Raw genomic sequence first — 17,826 nt, 5'->3', positions numbered from 1 at the left:
ATGCAGTAAATTTTCCTCTTGATCTTCTTCTTCTTCAACTTTCACTTCTTGAGTGATCACCATGTTGATTTTTGAGTTCTTAGCTTTACACTTTAGCTTATGATCTTGTGACCACTTCTCCCCACATTTGAAGCATAATCCTTTTGCATGCATTTCCCTAAGCTTGTCGTAAGGAAGGAAGTTGCTGTTAGAATTGTTTTAGGACAGTTTAGGAGCATTTTCAGCTCTTGAAAGAGTACCTCTTGGCTCAGCCACATTTCTAAAAGTTTGCCCCTGTTTCTGTACAAAATTTCCACCCTGTTTAGAGGCATAAACAGTGGGAAATGTTGGCACTTTGCTGTTATAATTGTTTTGATTGTTTTAACCTTTGTTTTCTTGCCTAAAAGAGTCTCTTGATTGGTTGAAAACTTGCCCATACTTTGTAGATTGATTGGAAATATTATTGCCCATACTTCTTTGCTGGAAATTTCCTGCATCTCTTTTGTACTTCAAGGAGTATCTTTCAGCCAATTGTATGGCCTCATGTAATGTTTTTGATTGTTGAGCTCCTACCTTCGATGATAGGGCAGGGTCAAGACAAAAAATGTATTTATTTAGCTTAGCAAAATCTGAAATACCTTCAACGTATATGGAAAGATTCAAGTAGGTGTTGGAATAGTCTCTAACGCATATTCCACTTTAAGCGCATGCATGCCATCTTCTTTGAAGCCTTTCTTTTTCCAAAGGAGACACAAAGACATCAATCATTGCTTGCTTGAACTCCTCCCAAGAGTCAAAGTTTTGCCCAATCTTTTGCATGTAACGCCACCAAGTGTGGGCGTAACTTTCAAGATGAAGAGCTGTGAGATAAATCTTGGCCTCTTCACTTCTAGGGTAAAGGGTGAAGTACAATTCAAGCTTATTAATCCACTCCTCCCATTTCGAAGGTGAAGCATTATCTCCTTTGAAATTAATGATATTGATCTTCTCCTTATATTCTTTTTCATTGTAAGATGGCTGCCCATGAGATTGTTGTCTCCATGAATCTTTATTCCATGATTTTTGTCTAAAAGTAGGTGGCCCAAAACCATGAGATGAAGGTTGTCCATTTGAAACATGCTCTTGGTTTGGGATGTCATGAGCTGATTTTCGCTCATCATGCATTCCACCTTCATGAACTTGATTGTTGACTGCATTTCCTTTTTGTGCATTTGAGGACTGATGATAAAAATTCTTGTAGAAGGGGTCACATCCATGATAATCATTATCCCATCGAGTATTGTCTTGTTCCCCTTCATGTCTATGATTATCCTTTGGACTGCTAAACTGAGGCCTTGGGTTATGAATGCCATGAATTTGTGAAGGATGATGGTTGCCCCTCACTCTAGATGGTTCTCCCATTTCAAAAGTGTGCATTACTGGCTGAGGCTTCTCTTTGCTTGGATGGGAAGGATTACCAACAAAGGGAATTGCATGGGAATCTTCAATAGTTTGAGGTTCTCTTTGTGGCTTGCTTCCAATTTCCTTTATGGCGGAGATGAGCTCTTGGAATAAGGATTTATTGCTTTGCTGTAAATTAGAGATTCCTTGGTTTACTTGTGCCATCCCTTGCAACAAACCTTGATTCATATGGGTTAAACCTTCATTCAAAGCCTTCAAATCCTTAGAAAGGCCTTCATTGACATGTCCCAACTCTTTTGACAGTAGGAGATAATCATTCCCTGCATGCTCTTCATGTATGTCATGCTGTCCTTGATGTGTGCTATAAGCAATCCCAATGCTTAATTCTTTATCTATTTGATCAACATTATGGGCTTTAGTTGTGTAATTTTGATTCTCTTGGAAGTCTCCGACACCATCATTCAATGCCTCAGTAATAGGATCTTTCTTCTTATTCCTGGCCATTAGGAAATAGTGATGTAGTAGTAGACAGTTTGTCACTTAATCCCATGTTTCTTTCAGAATATAGCACCAATCCCAATTCTTAATAGCTCTATGGAAAGCTTATTATATGGAGATATATCAGATTTCAAAAGATATAGTGGATACTTTGGATGAAACAATGTCAAACAGTGTCCCCCTGTATGCTGTCTGGATGCTATCTCAACATACCTAATGTCTAAATTTTCTTTAATGAAATGCAAGTGGGTATTGAGAAATGACTAAATTGAAAGGGATATGGATAGGGCATTACCCTTTTGCAGTAACTCACTGCTTTTACAATGTTCCCACTTACCATTTTCATCATTATTTCAGCCCTATAGCATCAATGCTCAATCATAAAAAAAAAATCCAAGTTTAGGTAGTGAGTAGCATTTATGCAATCAATTGAGCTTCAACATTTGAATGGGCAGAAAAGAACTCATCAAGCAATCATAATCAGTCCTGGGCTGAATTCTACATGCCTTCAATAGGAATTAAGAGGTTCTATTACACTCAATCTCTCTTATGAGCAGTGGGACTGGTTCAACAATTGGATAAAAGAGAGATTAAGCTGAAAGCAATAGAATTACCTCTTTAATGTTGATGGAAAATAGTAGATGAATCCAACCAATCAACCTTCAGCATAAACCACCATCAATAGACCAAGATTTTAGATCATAAGACCACCTTCAAGAAGGCTTTGTCCAATATGATTGCTCCCATGTAATCTTCAGCTCTCGATCAATAAGATTGCTCCAATGCAATCAAAAGAAGTCAATGATTTGATGAAAGTCTACAATAGCTTGTTGGAGAAGATCCTTTGAGATTTAATGAATGTAAATTCTCATTAGAATTATAGATTCCATGAATTTTCAGACATTGCCATGTTCAAGAGGCTGAAAATGCTTTCAAACTTGAATAATTTCTTCAATCTAAGCCCAATCTTTGAAGAATATCTTCAATTGAACCTTCCCGGGGTTGTAGACAACAAAAGCCCCATGAAATTGAAGGAAATAATCCAAAAATTGGATTCTTAAAGCTTGCTGCCCTGTTTTGACTCCATAGCCACCTTTCTTAAAAACTTCAATAGCAAAATGGCATGGATGTCTTCATTCCTATCAATACCTCCTTGAAGAGGATCAGTAGACCAGTCCAAAAGTCATAAGAGAACTTTAAAACTGAGAAAATCCTTGAATCTTCATAAGCTTTTGAAGATCAAGCTGTTCATAACCTTTTATGAGCAAGAAGAAGCCCAATCTTCACAATGTAGTATCAAAGATGGCCAATATTGATGGTTATAAGTATGAGGAACTCTCAGGACTATTAGTATGAGTTGCAACAATCTGTCTCTTTTGAGGCAATTCTCTAATTCTATTGACTTCTCTTGGATGGCCAATGGTTTTGTGCTTTTTAACAAAAGGTGACCTGGACTCCTCATTAAACTATGAAATGTGTCATAGGTCAAGTATAGAGCACACATTCCCTCCTGACGCCTTCCCTTAAAGGTGACTGCAATAGCTGCTACTTGCAATGTAGCTTCATGATTCAAGAGTGAAGATTAACTCCAAATGAACAAGTAGCGACTCTATTTTATGATTCCCTGTAGCGAAAGTCGTTTTCCCTGGATTTTGACAGAGTTTCGTTGCGGCGCTCCATTTGCTCGCCTCTCTAGAGTGTAATCGAATGTGCGAGAAACTTTTGACATAGCCAGATTTGCCTCAATATCGTGATCAGATTGAAAGGCGAAGTCTTCATATTGATATAGCAACATGTATAAATGAAAAAATCACCGAATATGAATTGATTAGGCTTGGCCACATGGCTTACAGAAAAGGATATGCTTTTAGTGGTGAACATGGAATATCTCAGAGTTTCTGTAGCCAAAAAGCAGTATGGGGGACTTCTCCCTGAAGTTCAGAAATTGGAAAAATAAACGAGCCTTATGTTAAGGAGCCGCCTCCTGCAATCTTACATTCTATGTCTGGGGACACTGGTGCTGTGAGGACCGCGAACTCAAACCTGCCTTCAGTATAATGGATTCCCTTCAATTCCCAATTATGCCTACTGCTACTTTGAAACTTCAAGGCTTGATGGAGAGGCTTTAGATGACCATTACAAGGAAGTTAGAAGCCGCATCCTCCCCTCCCCCCCCCCCCCCGCCCCGCCCCTTCCCCCCCTCCCCCCCCCTCTTGAATTTTGACTTGCAAAATGGTGCTCCCTTTGCTCGTTGAGATGCAAGGAATGATGCTTCGTAGATCATAGAGAGAGATTAGGTCACGAAGAGAAGATCAGGTCAAAGAAACTCCATGGAAGCTTCAGCAATGAGGAGAAAGGAAAGTGAGAAACCCTGGATCTCAAAAGAGAAGCTACTCCAATCCCCTTCTCTTTTGACAAGAAAGGCTCCAAACATGGCTTTAATTTGATGTTGACTTGTTTAAAATAGCAAGAAGACCACCATTCTTTTGCCAAGAACCTCCATAATGTCTTTAACTATAGCCGTGGCTAACTGTGGAAGTCTTGCAGTTAGACTTGACACAACAACCAAGATCTGTAATCAGATCTTCCATGAAAATGACCTTCCTAGCTAGATCATAATCATGAAAATGATGGAATTAAAGCCTGCCTTGGATCAAAGCTAGTCTCTGATACCAATGTAAAGAAGCTAATTTCCATAGGAAGCCATTAAACTGAAAATACATGAAATAGACGTAAAATGCCAAGGAACCATAGCCAAGGTTACTAGGTATGTAATGATATTACCAATGTTGGTTGAGAATCAAATGATGAGTGGCTGTAGCAAGGTATGCACCCCAAGCTATGGTGGCGAAGAGTATTCACCCTTTTAGATGGTGGGAGGTTGAGACCTCAAACATGTAATGTTTGTAGAAAGGCAAAGAAGATCCTTCACATGTTACACCTCCACGTTTTATACTTACCCTAGACTAAGGAATTTATGCTTTATTACACTTGTACACCAAGGAGGCCACAGATGGCAGCTTGATTATCTTGGTTTTGTATGTTGATGACATGCTGATCTTGGCAGGGATACTAATGCCTTGGACTCACTGAAGCAAAGTCTTCATGGTAACTTTGACATGAAGGATCTTGGTGATGCAAATTACATGCTTGGCATGCGAATACTCAGAGATAGATCAAAAGATTACTCTATCTATCTCAACAGGAGTATATTTCCAAGGTTTTGTAGCGTTTCAATATGGAGGGGAAGAAAACAATTGGGGTTCCATTGCCTCCATATGTGAAACTCAGTGCAGAGGACATCCCTACATCTGATGATGAGAAGGCTGAAATGGCCAAGATACCATATGCTTCAGTTGTTGGCAGTTTGATGTATGCTATGGTTGCTACAAGTCTTGATATTGCCTTTGCAGTGGGAGTGGTTAGTAGATACATGGCAAACCCTGGTAAAAAGCATTGGGAAGCAGTGAAAGGTGTTATGAGATACCTCAAAGGCACAAAGGAGTTGTGCATATGCTTTGGAAAGCAGAAGGCATTTGTTGTTGGCTTTACGGATGCAGACTATGCTGGTCATGCGGATTGCAGGAAGTCCACTTCTGGGTATGTGTTTACCTTCACAGAACAAGCAATCTCTTGGATCTCCAGACTACAAAAGTGTGTTGTGTCGTCTACTACAGAGGTAGAGTATGTGGCTGCCACCACTGAGGCATGCAAGGAGGCTTTATGGCTTTCATATTTGGTGGGAGAGCTTGGCATAATAGAGTTACCTGTTCTCCATTGTGATAGTCAGAGTGCTATCATACTAGCACGGAATCTTTTCTTTCATGCAAAGACGAAGCACACACAGGTGAAGTATCACTTCATTAGAGATATACTTGACAGCAAGAGCATTGAGCTTGTCAAAGTGCATAAGGATGATAATCCTGCAGATATTCTCACGAACGGTCTTCCAGAAGAGCGGTTTGCTCATTGCCTACAGATGATGGGAGTTGGATAGACATATGTATTTCAGCTTTGTACATACCTAGACTTAGCTGATTCTTTTCTCTCCTTAAGGCACATTGCCATTACGGGTGTGAACACACCCCTAACACATTTGTACTTTCATATATATATCTATCTAAAAACCTGAAGAGGTACACTCCTGATTGTACCCACAAGTCCTGCTTACTCTTACTCTCTACTCTGCACTCTCTCTCTCACTCTGTCTCTCTGCTAAAAGCAAGCATTGCGTGTCTCGATCCTCGCATCTCTGAGCTCAAGAATGCAATGTATGGTGTAATGCAAAGAGAGATGCTAGATGTCATGCTTACGTAAAATGCAATGGAACAATGTCACTTGGATAGTGCCCTCGCACGGAAATTGTTTACTTACCCAAGTACCCTTTTATAATATGTCATCTTGACAATGCGGATGAAGTTACAAATATCCATAAGTACAACACAAAAGAATAAATGAATGAATGAATGTCTAAAAGTTGTAAGTATCATCACTGTCACTATCAAGAGAAGTAGCTGCCCCCTCTCAAATTGGAAGGGAAAGCAAGAGGAAAACACCCTCTCCCTGTCAATCTGAAGAAATAGGGGAGGGTGTATCCAAGTCAATCCTAGGTAGAAGGTATTGAAGAACTGGCCGATTGATTGATTTGGTCAAAATGTCTATAAAATTATTTGATGAAGGCACAAACTCTAGGCGGATAGTGCCTATCTCAACTTGCTCTCTGGAAAAGTGGAAGTGGACTCTCACATGCCACGTTTGTGGTGTGATGATCGGATTGTCTGTAAGGGCAATAGCACTCTAGTTGCCGTAGTAAACAATGGTGGGAGAATCACAAGGGAAGTGGAGTGCTGCTAGTAAGCTCCTAAGATAGATAGTCTCGGTGGTGCCATCGAAGAGAGCCCTATATTGAGCCTCGGTTGTGGAAGCCACCACCGTCTCTTGCTTACGGTTGTACCAAGAAATGGGAGCTGTGCCCAAGGTGAAGAGGTAGCCGCTATGGGAACGTCGAGTGTTAGGATCTCCTTCCCAATTAGAATCAGTGTATCCCTATAAACATAAACCAAAACCATAAGTGAGGCCATAAGAAAAAGTACACCATAAATAACGTAATACATGAAGACATGCAATCCAATGTGACATCGTAGGTGCTGTGAAATACTGATTGAGAATGTTGACTGAGTAAGCTATGTCTAGCCTAGTATGAATTAACCAAAGAAGTTTCCCTACAACAAACCTATAGGTATACGCATCGAAGAGTTGACCTAGGGTATCTTTTGACAAGTGGACAGTAGGATCAAGAGGTGTGGCCAATGGCAGTGTGTGATCCGTAGTGAATTGTTTCACGAGCTGAAGTGCGTACTTCTATTGTGACACAAAAATATAACCCCTAGATTGAACTATCTTGATTCCCAAGAAGTAAGACAACAAACCGAGGTTTGTCATCTCAAATGTAGCACTAAGCTTTGCCTTGATTTCTACTCGGGTAGTGAGCTTTGCTATTTTATCATCAGGCGTGTGTGTGTATGCACAACACTTGAAGACTTTGAAGTGGGATACGACAAATTGAGAGCCAAAGAATGCCTCATACAAGGTCTTTTGAGGATGAGCCGCAATCGAACACTGGTTGAGGATGTACACTGCAGTGTTAGTAGCCTCAACCCAAATGCCAGGGAGTTCTACTGTGACTGTTTGGTTTCTACGCTCTACGACTCTGTTTTGAGAGGGGGAGTTGGTAGAGGTGAGTTGGTGAGAGATACCATGTTATTGTAGAAACTCGGAAAACTCATGGGAGATGAACTCACTACTGCTATCACTCCTCATGTAATCAACATGACGACTCGTCTGGTTATGAATCAGCAGCACTTAAGCAAAGAAATATGTGAAAGCATCGGACTTATGCTTGAGGAAGTACATCCACATGTATCTTGAATAATCATCGACTATTAAAAAGAAGTACAACGTGCCGTTTAAGGCGGCAGTGGATATGGGTCCACAAAGATCAACGTCAATTAATCTAAGAGGTGCCTCAGCTCTATGTGTAGACTACTAAGGGAATGGGATACAATGTTGCTTCTTGAGTTGACATGCTTTACAAACATCTCAAGCTAGCTTCCGGTGAGGAAGGCCCTCAAATATCTCACAGCGAGACAACTCATAAAGAGAGTCATAGCCAAGATGCCCTAGGCGGAAATGCCAAAGACGCTCATTGTTTGTAGACTCTCGAGATATGGCTAACACTTGGAAGCGATGGAACACGGAGCCCTTCTCGACTGTCAGCTCGGAAAGAAAATGAGTCGTGTGGTATAGGCCATTAGGTTGTGCCTTACCGTGAGAAATCACTAAACTAGTCTGAGAGTCAAGAATCTCGACTATGGTTGCTGTAAGAGAACTACTCGCTCTAACCAGCAAAGCTACTGAATAGATGACAAGTTCACCCCAAGCTGAGGGACATAGTATATATTGTCCAGCGAAGCCAAATTGGGCCCTTGTCAGTGGCAAAACTGATGCAACCTTGAGCCTAGATCTTGACTGAGGAGTTGTTTCCTAATACCTATGTGGGCCCACTCGACTATAGGGGTTGGGTACGGAAGATGTCCTCTATAGGAGTCATGTGATGTGTAGCTCCACTGTCCACAATTCAAACAAGTGTTGATGTGCTCGGCTATGATGAGTGGGCCTATGTGGTAAGCTCGTCGGGAGCCAACTCATAGATGTGGATGAGACTTGCATCAGATGTATTTGCAGAGACGATGTGGGCTTATGCAGACCGGTCAGACAAGCTCTCTGGAGTTGAGAACATTGTCAAGACTGAGACGGCTAATCGGCGGAAGTGTGAGTCTGACCTCTCCATTGCCCCTGGCCATCACCCTACCTGTCATGAGGACATGTATTTTTGAAATCTCACTTAACATGTGGATTAATTTTTAATCACATGGTTAAGTAAATGTTGCACATTTGAGCTATAATTGGGGTTAGAGTAAATTTACGAGCCTAGGACTTGAGAAAATCACGGGATGTCAAAGGCAAAAGTTGCTATAAGTTATGCTGCACAAGTACTTGGTGGTATCTGGTGCCAGTTGTTGGCCTAGGTCATTCCTTTTGCCATAAGTGTCAGTTGGCGACACTAGAGAAGTGGCCTTTAATGGTACCTAATGCCAATTTGATTGTCAAAGATTATGCAGAGACACTCAAGAATGGAAGTTGCCTAGCCAATTTAATTATTGGCCAGTTAGATTATTTTTCAGGGCACCAAAATAATTATTATTAGATTAATTTTCAGTATTTAAAGACTGAAAATTAAAATTTAATTATAGATAATGCGAGAAAAACCATTTAGGAAGGTTGCGACTTGTCAAAAATGCCCATGCAAGACTGAAAAACGTCTTTAGAGGTTGGAGAGAGGCATTTTTAGTGGATTCTGCTTGTAAGAGAGAGGGAGGAGATGCTATTTGTTTGATTTGCAGCCATTGGAGGACCTTGTGAGGCAGCCAAGGGTAGGAGAAGACCAATCAACAGCAGGTGACAGCATCTACAGACTGTTGAGAAAGGGCAGTAGCAGTAAATGACTGATTTTCTTTAGTTCTTTGCATCTACAAGCTATTGAGATAGGGCGGCAGCAATAAATGACGGATTCTCTTCAGTTCTTCGCAAATAATTTTGAATTTTCTCTCTCCTCAACATTCTCTCTCATCTCTCAGCCTTTCTACAGCCTTGCTCCAAAGATTGCAGCATTGAGATCACCAGAGGTTGAGAAATTTTAGATTTCTCTTCTGTAAACCCTAATTTGTAGCTTGTTCACCAAGAAGGCAGTAGATAGCAGTTTGATTATCTTGGTTTTGTATGTTGATGACATGCTGATTACTGGCAGGGATACTCATGCTTTGGATTCATTGAAGCAAAGTCTTCATGGCAGCTTTGGCATGAAGGAACTTGGTGATGCAAATCACATTCTTGGCATGCGAATACTCAAAGATAGATCGAAAGGCTTACTCTATCTATCTTAGCAGGAGTATATCTTCAAAGTTTTGCAGCGTTTCAATATGGAGGGGGGGAAAACAATTGGGGTTCCATTGCCTCCATATGTGAAACTCAGTGCAGATCCCTACATCTGATGATGAGAAGGCTGAAATGGCCAAGATACCATATGCTTTAGCTGTTGGCAGTTTGATGTATGCTATGGTTGCTACAAGTCTTGACATTGCCTTTGCAGTGGGTGGGGTTAGTGGATACATGGCAAACCCCGGTAAAAAGCATTGGGAAGCAGTGAAAGGTATTATGAGATATCTCAAAGACACAAAGAAGTTGTGCATCTACTTTGGAAAGGAGAAGGCATCTGTTGTTGGCTTTACGGATGCAGACTATGTTGGTCATGCGGATTGCAGGAAGTCCACTTCTGGGTATGTGTTTACCTTCACAGGAGGACAAGCAATCTCTTGGATCTCTAGGGTACAAAAGTGTGTTGCGTTGTCTACTACAGAGGCAGAGTATGTGGCTGCCATTGAGGCATGCAAGGAGGCTTTATGGTTTTCACATCTGGTGGGAGAGCTTGGCATAACAGAGTTACATGTTCTCCATTGTGATAGTCAGAGTGCTATCATGCTAGCACGGAATCCCGTCTTTCATGCAAAGACGAAGCACACACAGGTGAAGTATCACTTCATTAGAGATATACTTGACAGCAAGAGCATTGAACTTGTCAAAGTGCATACAGATGATAATCCTGCAGATCTTCTCACGACTCACGAAGGGTCTTCCAGAAGAGCGGTTTGCTCATTGCCGACAGATGATGGGAGTTGGATAGATATATGTATTTCAGCTTTGTACATACCTAGACTTAGTTGATTCTTCTCTCCTCTTAAGGCACATTGCCTTTAGGTGGGAGGTTGTTAGTAATAAAGGCCTCGTGCCTTTTAAATGTGCTCGGGTGTGAAATGACATTAATCAATTAGTTAATTTCTAGTTCCTAATGTTACCACCATTGACATTAATGGATAATAAAATTATCTAGATCAAAATCTATCATGAGGTACCACCTAGTATCTATCAAGTACAACTTATTACTTCTTTTGCCATTGACACACATTTGTTGAGAGTCATTAGCCATCTCTTGTGCCACTTGAGCAGTGCCACATTGCAGTAGTTGGATTGTCCAGATGCAGTCGGCTGCATTAAATGCAGCCGACCTGATTATTTCAGGTATCTTTTAGGCATTACTTTCAGCCTTTATAAGGCTGAGTTTCCAGTAGTCTTGAACACTTGTATTGGACAGATTTCAGCCTGTTGGTGACGGTGATTGCACTCAGGGATGATGGAGATCGAGGTCCTCGAGGTGGAGACATACACAGATATTTTCTCTGCACCTGTGTATAATTTTGCATCCTTATACAACATTCTTCACTGCAGATTTTCTGCGTTTCATTGTCTCTTTCTCTCTCTCCTCTTCGCTTTCTCTTCACTCCTTGTCATGGTCATTTGCTTCCGCATTGCTTCACTTTGACATGGTATGAGAGCATTGAAGGACTGGTGGACCTATCTAAAGAGAAGTTTTGAGCGCGACACAAGATTGCGTTTTCAGCGTTCAAGTGCGAGTAGGTGGGCTGCACATTAGAACAAGACTGAGGTGAGCGTGGGCGTGCGAGAAAAGAGAAGATTTGCTGAAGTTGCTGTTGTTAGAGAAGGAATAAGGTTGCGTTTTTGGCCTGCAGATTTTACCTTTTCATCGCCTTCGGCGGGTGAAGAAGGAACGGGATGAGCGAACCTCAGCCCTAGTAGGTTGTATTTTCAGAAGGGGGCTGCTTTTTGTGTTTTATGCAGGCATTGTGGGTGGAGATGTCTTCTGAGGCCTAGACAAAGTTTCAGGTGATCATGGACCGGAAGGTGCCCGTCCTATCGGCTCTTCCTTTAGATCAAAAGCTCGATGGTGAGAACTACCGCATCTAGTGGGTTATGATGCTTGCCATATTGGAGTTCTATTATTTGGTGGAGCTTGTTACAGAGGCTATTAACCGTGCTTCTTCACGAGACGAGTCCAGACTCTCTTCTAGTGAGAAGGCGGAGTTGGCAAAGGCTCAAGCACATTGGGATAAACTCAATGCACGCATTCGCTCGTTTTTATTTCTCATGTACTACAGCTGTTATCTCTCACATAGAGCATTTGACAGTGGCTAGGGAGATATGGCTGGAGTTGGATCAGATGTATAATTGGATGACCGTTATGAAGCGTGTCTTTGGAAGTGCAAATGAGAACTATGAGTGTCAACAAGTCATTATCCATGCGGGAGCATATCAACAAGCTAAGGTAGCTTTAGACACAGGGAAGGTGATCACTTCTGAAGTCATGACGATAACTCTTCTCTCATAGTTACTGCCTCGCTTCAGTGGTTTTTATTCCGCCTTGATTGCTTCAGGGCGGTCTAAGACTCTTCGGTGGGAAGAGTTGGTTCCTATGGTCTTGGACTAAGAGGAGCAATTGAAAGGAACCAATGCTTTGAAGTCTGAAGCTTTGGTTGGTCAATCCTCTCAGAAGAAGGGGAAGGATCAAAAGAAGAAGAAGAAAGACAAATCTAAGAAGGAAAAAGAGTCTACTTATCACATTTGTGGCAAAACAGGTCACTAGAAGAAGGATTGCCGCGATAAGGAGAAGAAGGAGAAGGTAAAGAAGAATGATGTGTAATGACTCGTGAGGGCTCAAGATTTTGGATGGGAGATTGATTTTTTTGTGATTTTGTTTAGTTATTGAAATTTGTCAATCTAGTATCTATTCTTGTATTGAGATTTGAATATTATACGACCTTAGTCTCATTTATAAGTTATTTATGATATATTACGATTCATTCTCGATTTTGAAATTTTGTCAGTTTGTTTTGAAATGAGAATCATGATGTTGCAACTTGACTCAATCCATGTTATAGATAGGCTATTTACATGTTAATTTCAATTTTCTTTGTATGATATATATGAATCATAATGTTTGAGTTCTAAACCATAGTATAGCTTGTCCAAAGACTAACTTTGACATAAGTGACAAGTCAATAATGGATCATGGATATGTAACGTATAATGCATTATTCTCAATTGACTCTATTATCACTCAAGCTCAATTAGCCATTCTTTGTTTAAGAGAGTTTCATAGAGGTTTAGAACCTCTTTTCCCAATCAAAACTATTAAAAATCCCTATATAAAAAAATCCGCGTTTCTTATTTTACCCCCTCTTAAAAGAAACTTACGAAACATGTTTCTGACGTTTCGTTTCTAAAGGTTTTTGACATTTTTGGCTGCTATGGTGATGCTTATGTTCACATCCCAAAGGCACAACGTGACAAATTTGAAGTGTCTTCCAGAAAACAGGTGTTTGTGGGCTATAGCTCGCAATCTCAAGGCTACCGATTGTATGATCCTGTCAAGCAGGATGTCTACACGAGCCATGATGTTCGTTTTGTGGAGGTTCTAGCCCCAGAGGGGGGTGAGAATCACCTTGTACTTGGAGATCCCAGTGATATCTGGGCCCCAACGATTGTTCCTCTCGAGCCTGTATCTCTTGAGGATTCTTCTTCGGATGAGGAGCCTACTACCCAACCACCGGATTCACTGATTGGTCCTCCATTGCCAGTGGACCTTCCAGAAACTTCAGCAGATGGAGAGCGTCGAGGCGAGAATTCAGCCTCCTTGTTGGGCCCATGACACTCTTCGAGATTCAGGGATCGAGGAGGTGTCTGAGGAGTGGGAACTGCAAGATGGACCGCAGAGGTCACGGCGGCACTAGGCACATTCTACGGAGCTTGTTTGCTCTAACTATTGTTTGATGTCCCGTGTTATGCAGGATAGGGAGCCTACATTAGTGAAGGAGGCTTTACAGTTTGATCACTGGCAGAAAGCGATGGAAGCCGAGTTGGAGGCTATTGAGCGGAATGGCACTTGGTTCCTTCTGCCTCGTCCCTCTCATAAGAAGGTGATTTGTGTCAAATGGGTCTTCAAGACCAAGTATCATAGTAATGGCTCTTTGGACAAGTACAAGGCTCGCCTTGTTGCTAAAGCTTTTGCACAGCACCCAGGTGTTGATTTCCATGATACTTTTGTCCCCACTGCTCACATGGCGACTATTCGTGTTGTTCTTGCCTTGACTGGTCATAGGAGATGGCTTGCTTTTTAGTTGGATGTGAAGTTGGCCTTCTTGAATGGTGATTTGAAGGAGGAGATCTATGTAGAGCAGCCTCCTGGCTTTGGTTCCTTAGATGGGCAGGTTTACAGGTTGAAGAAGGCCTTGTATGGCCTGAAGCAAGCTCCACGCTCTTGGAACGAGAAGATTGATTCATTTCTCCAAGCCAAGTTGGAATATCGGCGCTCAAGGGCCGCTCCGCAGCTTTATGTGCACACTTCCGAGGGTGGTCGTGTGTTTTTTGTTTTGTATGTTGATGACTTGATTGTTACAGGTGATCATACCTAGAAGGTCGAAGAGATGAAGGCAGCCCTACATCAGAAGTTCGAGATGACAGATTTAGGACTTCTCCACATGTAACAATTGGATGCAAGGATTGAGAGATTTTGTAAGGTGTATACAAGAGGCATGAGTTGCAAAGACTAGTTTGAAATGCCTAGCGTTTAGCTATGGAGACGCCTGATAGTAAGAGAGAATGCAATAGACTTCGATACAATGTTCAAAATGCAAGTTCTAAACCACAATCATTAGAGTAAGTGGGTGCCATGAGAAAATGGAGCCATGAGAGAGATGAAGAACTGCACACTTGATTCATTCTTCATTAACAAGGTGACTTTAAATAGACAAGGAACGTGTCAGTTAGGGCTCTGATCAATGCTTCAAAGATCAGCCCACAATCACCTTTCCACCTCCCTAAAATGGAGGATGCACCACTTGATTTGTACCACCTCTTGGTGGTTTCTATAGTCCTATTCTGATTGAAACTGTTCATGGATTATGTCACCGCTTGCATCATTGGCTTAGCATGCTGCCATGCTTTAGGACTAGGGTTCTCGTGAATCATAAATGAATCCAAACGACCCTGGTCCACTCTTGCACTCTCAACAAGCAAAGCATAATAGCTATATACCAATTTGTACTGAAGTGTGGACAAATATGCCGGATGTGCAAAACAGCAAAGATAACTGGATTTCAGTCTTGATGGGCAGCAATTAGGTGTGATGTGGCAGACAGCAGCCAAGACAGGGTGCTGATGAACAGGGCACGAACTCTCCTCAGATCTGCTGTGCTAACTGCTGCATATCCTCCAAGGAAAGACCCTCAATCTGCACCTCACAGACAGTGGTGGTCCTCTCCAAACATGTCACAGGCTGAGTGCTGCTGCTTAACTGCAGGATGGAGGATGGGAATCGAGCTACTCAGGAGTGCTTTACTGGATTGGGCAGTAGAGCAGCAGGTCATGTTAGTGCTCTATCATTCTGGTTCAGTTCCACCTCTTTGTTCACTGATTTGTCCTAGCATTGATACATATAAACCTACATGTTCTAAAGCAAACAATTTTATGGCATAGAAGATTTCTTCCTTTCTTTGGTTTAATTACACCCCAAATGTGTTTTGCAATGTTTCAGATTCGATTGAAGTGTGGTTTAGGGACAACAGTTTTTGAGTAAGTGGTTTGATTTGCAGGGGGGATCAAATGCTGGCCATACTATATACAATAATGAAGGAAAGAAGTTTGCTCTTCATCTTATACCATCAGGAATACTAAATGAAAACACTGTGTGTGTAATTGGCAATGGAGTTGTTGCTCATTTACCGACCTTCTTTGATGAGGTAGACAGGCTTGAGTCCAGTGGTGTTTATTGCAAAGGAAGACTTCTGATTTCTGATCGTGCCCATCTGCTGTTTGATTTGCATCAAACAGTTGATGGCTTACGGGAAGCTGAACTTCAAGGGTCTATGATTGGAACAACCAAGCGTGGTATTGGACCATGCTATGCAAGCAAAGCCATCCGGAATGGTGTGAGAGTGACTGACCTAAGGCATATTGACACCTTTAGGGAAAAGTTGGCTTTACTTCACTGGGATGCATCATCTCGGTTCAAAGGCTTTGAATATGATGAGAAATTGATTAACAAAGAGGTAGATAGATACAAGAAATTTGCTGAACGCCTGGAGCCTTTCATCACAGATACTGTACAATATGTCAATGATGCTTACCGAAATGAGAAGAGAGTGTTGGTAGAGGGTGGTCAGGCCACCATGCTGGATGTGGATTTCGGCACTTACCCTTTTGTGACTTCATCAAATCCATCAGCGGGTGGAATTTGCACAGGGCTAGGCATTGCCCCTAGAGTTATTGGGGATATAGTTGGTGTGGTATGTGTTTCTTTGGAATTGATTATGGTGCTGGACTTCTATGGAAATGCAAATTCATCATCAGCTAGGTAGCTTTTTAGCCTGAATGTGCAATATATTGAACCGTAGGTAAAAGCATACTCCACAAGGGTGGGGCAAGGACCTTATCCCACTGAATTGTTTGGGGAACTTGGGGAGACAATCCGAGCTGCTGGTTATGAGTATGGCACTACTACAGGAAGACCTCGCCGCTGTGGATGGCTTGACATTGTTGCACTGAAATTTTCCAGCCAGATTAATGGGTTTTCATGCCTGAATATGACTAAGTTGGATGTTCTATCAAGTCTGCAATCCCTGAAGCTTGGAGTGGCATACCGTGCCAAGGATGGGAAAGTCCTGCCTACTTTTCCTGCTGATTTGCAGGTTCTTGGAGATGTTGAGGTATGCAATCCCCCCCCCTCTCTCTCTCTCTCTTTTTCGTACAAGGTAATTGTATTAATTACGAAATAGTACTCTCTCTCTCTCTCTCTCTCTCTCTCTCTCATAAAGCGCTGGATCATGTGAGTATGCACACATAAGTACTGGATGAGCAAACACAGAGTATTCCAGGACACAGTGGCTCTGGAGTACAGTTGGAGTCTGGTGAGCTCTCTTGTTGTTTGTACTTGGATAATAGCTGCATAGACATGTTTTATGCTCGTGGTGCATGTAATTGGCTTGTTAAGGTTTATGTATTATGTGTCTGAACTTACAGGTTGTGTACGAAGAACTTCCAGGATGGCAAGTTGATATTTCTTCAGTGAGAAAGTATAAAGACCTACCTGCAGCTGCAAGGCTCTACGTCGAAAAAGTAGAGTCACTTATTGGGATACCTGTTCGCTTCATTGGTGTTGGACCTGGACGTGATGCGATGATCGTCAAGGACTAGCAAGAGCAGCGGTTTTAAGCAGACTGTATTTATTGTTGTGCCGAAATGATTGATGGTTTAATAATGAATGTCCTCATTTGAGACCGCAGTGTGCTGAGAATGTTCAGGATTTTTCGTAACCTGAAGTTTTCTGGCCTATCTCTATAATCACACTAATCCTTCTGACAAGTTAGCTTGAGGGATTGAAAATCACCAACTATGTAACAATGAAAATCCTCTGCAAGCTGCACTCACTGGCATCAAAGCATTTAGACTTGGCAGTGAGATGTCTTTTATCCCTGTTCCAAGTATGCAGATTTTTATCTTCTTTAGAAGTGAACTTTATTGAAAAATCCTTTCTAAGCATACATCTGCATAAAGTGTTAATACAAAGTAAATACAACATATACATTTCATCGAGTCTCTAAAGTAACCCTTGTGAACTTGTTGTTGCAATGTTATAATGAATAGTAGCCACAAGCAATCAAACCTACAAAGTATGGCATAATAAAAAAGATATGGATATTGAACACCTTTATGTTGATAAACCATGACACTACATTTTCCACTTCTAACTACAAATAAAACTGAAAAGGTCACTTGTTGAAATTTATATGAGTAGACTCAAAACTTGGTGAACTTAATAGTTTTGAATATAAGTAGATTCAAAACTTGTTGAACAGTAGTTTGGATTTTTTTTCTCGAGATGTTCTATTCAAGGATAACAAGAATATAGCGCGGTTACTT

General features: G+C 41.5%; 1 protein-coding gene across 4 annotated transcripts in view; it reads left to right on the top strand.

Annotated features, from left to right (window-relative positions):
* Window positions 1-17,432, top strand: part of LOC148027758 (adenylosuccinate synthetase, chloroplastic-like) — a 41,335-nt gene extending 23,903 nt beyond the window's left edge. Inside the window, exons 2-5 of one of the 4 annotated variants that reach the window (XR_015692646.1) lie at window positions 15,501-16,193; window positions 16,302-16,613; window positions 16,722-16,814; window positions 16,927-17,063. Coding sequence is in view for 2 of the 4 variants with exons in the window: in XM_087689465.1 (XP_087545591.1) it covers window positions 15,210-15,275; window positions 15,501-16,193; window positions 16,302-16,613; window positions 16,927-17,100 (1,245 nt within the window). In the remaining 2 variants the exon portion in view is untranslated. Of the gene's footprint in view, window positions 1-15,077; window positions 15,276-15,500; window positions 16,194-16,301; window positions 16,815-16,926 lie in introns of those variants that run through there. The other 3 variants (XM_087689465.1, XR_015692645.1, XM_087689464.1) reach the window with 3 other exon arrangements.
* Window positions 17,433-17,826: the final 394 nt, after the last annotated feature.

Source organism: Lygodium microphyllum, chromosome 12, assembly GCF_053477565.2.
Source record: "Lygodium microphyllum isolate KBCC chromosome 12, Lygodium_microphyllum_v1.1.10, whole genome shotgun sequence".
Classification (NCBI taxonomy): domain Eukaryota; kingdom Viridiplantae; phylum Streptophyta; class Polypodiopsida; order Schizaeales; family Lygodiaceae; genus Lygodium; species Lygodium microphyllum.
This window is presented reverse-complemented; position numbering and strand designations above follow the sequence as displayed.